Genomic DNA, 8,397 nt, shown 5'->3' on the forward strand with positions numbered 1-8,397 from the left:
TAATTAGTAGTGATGGGCAGATGAAGCTTCATGAAGCACTGAAGCTTTTCATCCAATTGGTTCACCCCAGCGCAAAGCTTCTTGAAGCTTCATTTGCTCTAGTAGGACACCTACTGGACGTAAAAATATTAGTTGGCATGAATTTGAAGAGTGTGGCCTTTTGCACACAGCCTGTAAATGTCAACAACAAAAGGAGTGTGTAAAACATGTATATTGTAGTGATGGCAGTATACTGTGTATATTTATACTGGCAGTATGGAAAATGATCATTTGGAAATGCTTAAAATGGAAATGATCATTTACTGTGAGGTGAGGTGTGGTTGGGGTGTGGACAGTGGTTGTGCTTTTGTAACGTTGAGGTATGGACAGCTCACACACTGTAAAATCTAATTAGTTCCCAGAACTCAAAAAAATTGAGGAAACTCGTTGCCTCAAAAAAACTAAGTAAAGCTTACTTAAGATGACTGTTAGGACAACTTATACATTGCAAGTCTGCAGTATTAAGAATAACTTGATATTTCTGACTGTACAATACTAATTGTTTACCTACTGACAAACATTTCAAGTTCAACTAAATGAAAAAACTATTTGTGGTAACCTGAATATGATTAAAAATAATTAATGCTCCTCTGTCTTATAGTGGACAGACTTTCTTTGGGGGGGTTGCACCAAAAATTCTGCTGCTGGTTCTTTTAACACCTTGTGTTTTAACAGCAGAAGTGAGTGAGTCAGCAGAAATACGGGGTGGTAGCATGAAGGAGGCGTGGTGTTGAAATAGACTGTGAAGAGCCTTTTCCAGTCCTTCTGCGGGAGCATAAGCGGTAAAACTTCAGCTATTTTATTTGGTTGTTTTCATATTTAAAATGTGCACGCGCTGTTTTTCTTGTGCAACTTTAGTTAACTTAATGTCCGTGCTAGCTTCACGCTAGCAAAGGGAGCGACCAGTTTAGATCGCTTGTCCTGAGTTGCACATTTTGCACATCTGTTTTCCAGCTTTGAAACATCCTTCCCTGTATCCCTGCAGGCGCTTTGCATCTGGAAATGGCCCAGTCAACCCTCGACTCGATGCCCGGAGCCTCGACGGGGACCGTGGTTGTCACGGAGCCTCTGAACTTCTGGGGTGGAAAACGAGTGAAACCCAGGCAGGAGAAAAACGCTGAGCCCGTGTTTGAGCCTGCAACTGGTGAATATACTTCTCTTTAAAATCTGCTTTAGCCTTAGTGCTCCTGCTAAGGACACGTATTCTGGGGAAAACAAGTGACGGTGGTTTAAAGGCCTGCGGTTTTTCTGAAATATATTTGAAACGCTCAGATTCTGCTCAGACTTCTGTTAAGTATTGTAACATAGACATTTTGACTTAACTATGTGCAGACTAGTAGACAAACAAAGGGCTGTTTTTTCCACTTTACTTGATATTAGTATAAAGTTAACTGGATTTCATGCTTTCAGGTTATAAAGGTTAGGGATATGCACAGTAATGACAGGCAGGCATAAACATTTCTGAAGATTAAACAATGCAAGGGTCTGTTTTACATTTTAATGTTGCACAAAGAAGATCACTACTGTTAATGAGGGTGTTTTTACTGATTCAGGTTAAAAATGTCAATTGTTAGAAATTGAAAAGAGATTTGATCAAAAAACAAACAAAAAAAATAGAAAAAAAGAAAAATGCATGATGTAGAGCTCTGTAACCTGGTGTTCTTCTGGTCTCTGCAGGCCGGGTCCTGTGTCAGATGGTGCCCTGTGGGGCTGAGGAGGTGGACGAAGCCATACAGAGTGCCTAGCCGCCTACCAGAAGTGGAGCAAGATGGCAGGCATGGAGAGGGCTCGGGTGATGTTGGAGGCCGCTCGCATTATGAGGGTGAGGCGGCCAAGCTGTTGTGTAATAACCACCAGCAGTCCAGGAAACTGTCTAGTTCAGTGTTTGCGCAATATAAATTGGAGTTGACTGTTGGAAGCCTGCAATAAGACATTAGTTATTCATTAAAATGCACCCCTCCCTTCTCTGCTGGCCTTGTTGCATGTTACACATTTACCTGCAGTAAAACTGGACTCCTTTCAACCATACATAGCACAAACATTCACATTGGGGAGACAGGTCAGAGAGAGGTAGAATGTAAGAGAAACAAAGAGAAATACCCAACATCAGGGACAAGAGGAGAGAAAAAGATCTCTGCTCAAACTGAGCTCCCAGTGGGAGAGCAGTTTGAGAACAGTACAAAAAAACCCCCAAAAAACAGCTCAGCACAGAAAAGCACATGGATCTTCACATCTTACACCATGTAAAAAGGACGTGACATGGGTGGGGGGTATGAAGGAGTGAGCCAGTGTAGACAACAGCCATCCTGTCCTGCAGCTATGCTCCAGCGCGGGACACAGAGCTGCTGTGTGTGTGTGTGTGTGTGTGTGTGTGTGTGTGTGTGTGTGTGTGTGTGTGTGTGTGTGTGTGTGTGTGTGTGTGTGTGTGTGTGTGTGTGTGTGTGTGTGTGTGTGTGTGTGTGTGTGTGTGTTGTGTGTGTGTGTGTGTGTGTGTGTGTCTGGGCACAGCCGACACAGGTGGCCTTTTAAGGATAGTGTCAGACAGTCACAGCACAGTTTGGGAGAAATTGTTGTTCCAGCCAGCCATTTGACCTTGGAGCCTTCTAGCTAAAATTAAATTTTATTGATTTTTTATTTGATTTTTATTGATTAGCATTCAAATATCTCTAGTGAATACAGAATAAAGATTACCACAAAGCAAGAAAGCATGAGACAAGGCTAATCAAAAGGTATTGGCTGAAGCATTTGCTTATTTTTAAGTCTATAAAAACACCAACAGTATATTCCTTATGATCTATTGCAGTAGATATCCCTTCTACAAGTTCCATCACTGCCATCCAAGTGGACCTTTTCGCTCTAAAGCCATATTGGTTATTACTTAGGAGATTATGCTTCTCAATATATTTATCAAGTCTATTAACAAATAACTTTTCTAAAATTTTAGAGAACTGTGGGAGTAGTGATATTGGCCTGTAATTGGTAAATTGACATCTCTCTCTCTCCTTTTTATGGATTGAAATAACGTTTGCTATTTTTATTTTTGAGGGAAACCACTAGCTGGCCCCGGGCAGCCACATTTGGATCAATTTAACCTTTTTTGTGTCTATGCAATGACAAAGAGACAATACAATCTTAAAACAAAACATCTTGTTCCACATAATTACTGAAGAGCTTCAATTAAAATAGTTCTTTTTTTCCCTTTATGCGTATTTTGAAAAAATAGGAAAGGAGGGAAAAACTTGCAAAGCTGGAAGTGATCAACAATGGGAAAACCATCACTGAGGCTCTGGGAAATGTAGACTTTTCCTGGAAGAGCATTGAGTACTATGCCGGCCTGGCTGGTACACTTGCGGGTGGGTGCACCAATGCTTCTGTGTTTATCAAAAGTTGCAAAAACCTCCATTTGGTATTGTTTTTAACATTGTGCTGTCATTTTGGTGCAGGCCAGCATATCCAGCTCCCTGGAGGAGCATTTGCTTACTCTAGACGGGAGCCACTTGGTGTGTGTGTGGGAATCGGTGCATGGAACTTCCCTATCCTGCTTGCAACATTGAAGTCTGCTCCTGCTCTGGCGTGTGGTGAGTTTTATAATAGCATGTGTATCATCTGCTGTCGGTAATCTACACAACAGAGGATTGCGACATATAGGAGAGCAGGGGACTGAAACAAGACAGACTAGAGAAGACATACTTTTTCGTAGATGTGTGGGGGGGAAAAAAAACAACAACAAATGTCCGTCTTTGTCTGTGTCTTTTTGTTAAAATATGCACATTTGAAAAACTAGTTCTTTTGCATGTGCTTAGCTTGAATAGCTTAACAGAGAACAAGTTTATATATCATATTTTTAAAAAACAGTAAGACATCCTCAGTGAGCAGTACTTGGTGAGGGTCTGTTAACAAGAAGAGCCGTCCAACACAACCAGGAAGGGACAGCAGTCAGCTGCAACTTAGTGTGAGTGTGAGAGGCAAGAAAAGAGTGGAGAAAAACAAGTGTAGAGAGAGAAAAGCAATAGATTGGAAGTTTAAAATAGGAAGAGCCTGCTAAAAATAATGCAGCAGAGCCACAGAGCCTCTGTCACATCACTGATGAACGTTACTTTTGGCCTGTTTAATACTGGATTCTACCACACGTTCCTATCAATCAGCCTGTTGTACGGTTTGTTTCTGTCTGTTCATCTTGTCTCGTGACCATTCACAAAGATGGCTCTGCAGGCCTTAACTTGCAGGATTTAATTGTGGTTGTGTTTTTTAGGTAATGCCATGGTATATAAACCCTCTCCAATGGCTCCGGTGACTGCTGTCATCCTGGCTGAGATCTACAAAGAGGCTGGGGTACCTGATGGGCTTTTCTGTGTGGTCCAAGGTGGAGCAGAGACCGGCAGCTTGCTCTGCCATCATCCAAAAGTTGCTAAAGTCTCTTTCACGGGGAGTGTTCCTACAGGCAAAAAGGTACACAGACCAGTACAGCATTGTTTCCCACACATGGACTGTAGTTGGGCTGCCCTGATACACTGATGACCTTCAAAGTAAATTTTGTTCTTTGTTTTGTTTTTTGACCTGTCCAATATTGGAGTGGGATCTGTTTACTAATATAGAATATTTTAGTTTAGAACATAGATGCACATAGGCACTGTGATGTCTCCATGTTAAGCATTAGCATTTTGTCTGCTGCTGTGATGTTTTGTTTTAAGACAGAAGTCAAGCAGGTAGAATGCAGTTAGCAAGCTGCCAAAACTGAAACGGTTTAAGAAGAATTATTGACTTCTTTATTCTTCTTCTTCTCATTATTATTTTCAACCAGGCTGTAAACTGAATTTAGTGCTGTGGACTTGGACATTAAAGATGGGAATGTAGGGTTATTGGCTCACTTTTGGAGTCACGTATTGGGGTATTTATTCTCCTGTGGGACACAGCCCTGACCTACTGTGATTCGCCTGTTTAGCAACTGTTGATTCCTCATGTGCATTTCTAGTTGCGATTTTTGAACTTGTCAATAAAAGAATAACAGTCATCATCACAGTATAAGAAAGAAATGGAATCAAATTTCAGCAAATTCCTGGAATGAGAACTGAAGTCATAGGAACTGGCGTGAGGGAAAGTACAAAGAAGTGAAACGATGTCAGTTACAAATATCTTTGCCCCTAAAAAGAAAACTGACTGCAGAGAGGCAGTGGGGACCTGGGAGGATAAGAGTCCCAGTGTTTTGTTTCAGTCAACTGGTTCAGCATATAAAACACCAGGACGCAAACACACTGTAGTTAACACATAATGTACCTCAAACAAGCATTAATGCTGCAGGCTCTACAAAGATTTTCTGCAGAAATCTAAATCAGTCCTCATCCTTAAGTCTGCATTGGCTTCACTGTTCATCTTTCAGGATGTTGTATGAATTGGACAGACTCAGAGTACACCAACCTGGAGGTGACAACAGTAGCCCTTGTTCTGCTCTGGAGATCTCCTGCAGGGTGGAGGAGGGTCACCCTAACCAGCCTTAAAGATCTGCTGTTTTATTTTAAGCTAAAGGTGACTTTGTTATACAAGCCCACAGACCATGGCTGCTCTCTTTACTTTCAGGTCATGGAAATGTCTGCAAAGAGTGTGAAGCAGGTGACTCTGGAGCTTGGAGGGAAATCTCCTCTCATCATCTTCAAAGACTGCGAACTGGAGAATGCAGTGAAGGGGGCACTAATGGCAAATTTCCTGACACAGGGAGAGGTGAGTCTGTACGTTGTACTTTTGTGTACTGTGCAGCCTGATGCAAGACAGACTCTTGGAGGTTTTGGTGTATTAACTTTGTGGTGAAATATGCAGGTGTGCTGCAATGGGACCAGAGTGTTTGTGCAGCGGGAGATCATGCCACAGTTCCTAGAGGAGGTAGTCAAAAGGACCAAGGCCATCCCTGTTGGTGACCCCCTGCTCGAGAGCACCAGGATGGGAGCTTTGATCAGCAAACCACAGCTGGAGAAAGTGCTGGGATTTGTCAGTCAGGCCAAGAAAGAGGTGCTTTTCATTAGAGGGAGTGAATTAGCTTTAATAGTTTGTGGTTTCTCAGTTAAGCACAAAGAATCTGTATTACTGTGGGTGTTCTTTAACGTAGCTCTTGTAATTATTTATTTATTTATTTCTAGGGAGCCAGAGTGCTTTGTGGAGGAGATCCCTTTGTCCCCAGTGACCCCAAACTGAAAGGGGGATATTTCATGTCACCATGCGTACTTGGTATGTCTAACACTTTGGTTAATGGTGGTACAGCACACGCACACTCAGCTTTGTTTTTTAACACACAAAGTCTCTCGACATAGATAACTGCAGAGATGACATGACCTGTGTGAAGGAGGAGATTTTTGGCCCTGTCATGTCCGTTTTGCCTTTTGACACGGAGGAAGAAGTGATCAAGAGAGCCAACAACACCACCTTTGGACTGGCCTCTGGGGTCTTCACCAGGTCAGTTTGTTGTGAGTCAGCAGTGTGGTGCAACTGTTGACGGCTTGCTCTTTTAAGATAATGAGTTTATTGCATTCTGTTGGCTGTGGCTCAAGGTCTTCACACTGCGGCCAAATCACTGCACTCTGTATAAAAGTCGGTTCTTTTCCTCCTCCTACAGGGACATTTCTCGAGCCCATCGCGTGGCTGCGAGTATGGAGGCAGGGACCTGCTTTATCAACAATTACAACATCAGCCCTATAGAGTTGCCGTTTGGAGGATACAAGATGTCGGGTAAGATGCTGTCAGCTTTTCATGGTCTGGGTAAATGCTGCATTTGCTCAATAAATTAACCAGTTCTCTCCTGATCCCTGCAGGCTTTGGCAGAGAGAATGGCCAGGTGACCATCGAGTACTACTCCCAGCTGAAGACTGTAGTGGTGGAAATGGGTGATGTCGAAAGCCTCTTCTAAAGTTTTACACCGCTGTGCCAGAACTGTGACTAGAGCTCTTCACTTCTCCCTTCTTACTGTGTTAGGCTGACACATAATTAATGCAAAGTGTGTGGAACATGATGTAGACAAGCATAGATGCCAAGCACTTTTTTTCCCCCAGTATTCAGTACTTCATTATTACATCAGTAAGTGAAGGATAGCTGGATTTAAAAGTTGGGGTTTTCTGAATAAACACGCAAGTGTGCAACATTGAAGTAATCGGAAGAAAATTTCTGCCTAACAGCTGTCACATTTATGTACTGTTGTTTGGACAGCTGCTTCTTTGTATCAAAATAAACTTGTAGATGCAAATTCTTTTTCTTTGTTGCTTGTGAGTTGAACTGTATGAATATGCTATACTGAAATCACTTCAACAGTCACTTCAAGGTGCTTTATAATGCAAGGTAAAGACTACAATATTAGACAGAAAATGCCAACAATCAGGGATCCCCCCCCCCTGTGGGCGAGATGAAGAGCTTCCTTTTAACAGGGAAAGACCTCCATCAGAACCAGGCCTGTGGAAGAGCAGCCATCTGCCTCAACTGGAAAGATCAAAGGACAGCAGACCAGCGGATGAAGTTAATAACATACAATACATGAGTGAAAAGAGCTGAGTGGAGAAAAAATATTTAAAATAATTTGTTAAATAAGTTTAATATGGGAAGTCACTCAGCAAGCGTGGTCTAGTGCTGGGTCACCTGACCAAGCTAACTTTATGAGTTTCAAGGCCAAATTCAAAAGTAGAGAGGGCGCCAAGACTATTGTATTGACATAATATAATAAAAATATACTTTTATTACTATATGTGAGGAGAAGGATTTTAAGTTCCGCATTTAACGGAGTCAGTAAAGAGTTGATATTATGGGAGAAATATGATCTCTCTTTTCCCTTCCTGGTACCTGGAAAATGGTACTATTAATTGACATTTTAGTTATTCTGTAACTGATGTTATTATTGTTGATAATACTAATTAGCAGGTAGAATGAGGATTTTGGTGGTTTACAACCACAAACTTTGACAGCGCATTTGATATTATATGCTACCAGGTGCTTTCTAAAATTGCAGATCATTCACTCATAATGGTCTGCAATTCGTATGTGTTGTGCTTCATGTTGAAGAAAACTGAAGGTCCTGGTTTCTTTCTGCGTGCTTAAGCTTCCTCCCAGAAGCATGCATGTTAGGTTAACTGTTGTGTCTGTGTATCTGAATGATTGTCTCGTGACAACAGGGTTCATATTGTTAAACAACAACTGCTTTACTGATAAGGCAGCAGCACCATGTTGTAGTTTAAAAGCAGTTGTATGTTGCTATATCTCAAGTATAGAAATAAATGGAGCATTTATAAAGTAGGAATGTAATTGAGAACCTGCAAAGCGTTATCTGACACACACACACACACACACACACACACACACACACACACACACACACACACACACACACAC

At 41.8% G+C, this 8,397-nt stretch overlaps 1 protein-coding gene across 1 annotated transcript; it reads left to right on the plus strand.

Moving 5' to 3' along the window:
• The first annotated feature begins 693 nt into the window (after positions 1 to 693).
• aldh9a1a.1 (aldehyde dehydrogenase 9 family, member A1a, tandem duplicate 1) lies at positions 694 to 7,264 on the plus strand. Its single transcript, XM_005919844.2, is given in 13 exon segments — positions 694 to 821; positions 1,025 to 1,183; positions 1,717 to 1,779; positions 1,782 to 1,861; positions 3,263 to 3,392; positions 3,483 to 3,617; positions 4,292 to 4,488; positions 5,614 to 5,754; positions 5,851 to 6,039; positions 6,168 to 6,255; positions 6,339 to 6,480; positions 6,641 to 6,753; positions 6,837 to 7,264. Coding segments are annotated over 12 exon segments (1,515 nt in total). The 5' UTR covers positions 694 to 821; positions 1,025 to 1,041; the 3' UTR covers positions 6,932 to 7,264.
• The last annotated feature ends 1,133 nt before the right edge of the window (positions 7,265 to 8,397 follow it).

This window comes from Haplochromis burtoni, unplaced genomic scaffold (genome assembly GCF_018398535.1).
Source record: "Haplochromis burtoni strain Fernald_Lab_line unplaced genomic scaffold, NCSU_Asbu1 Contig_13, whole genome shotgun sequence".
Taxonomy (NCBI): domain Eukaryota; kingdom Metazoa; phylum Chordata; class Actinopteri; order Cichliformes; family Cichlidae; genus Haplochromis; species Haplochromis burtoni.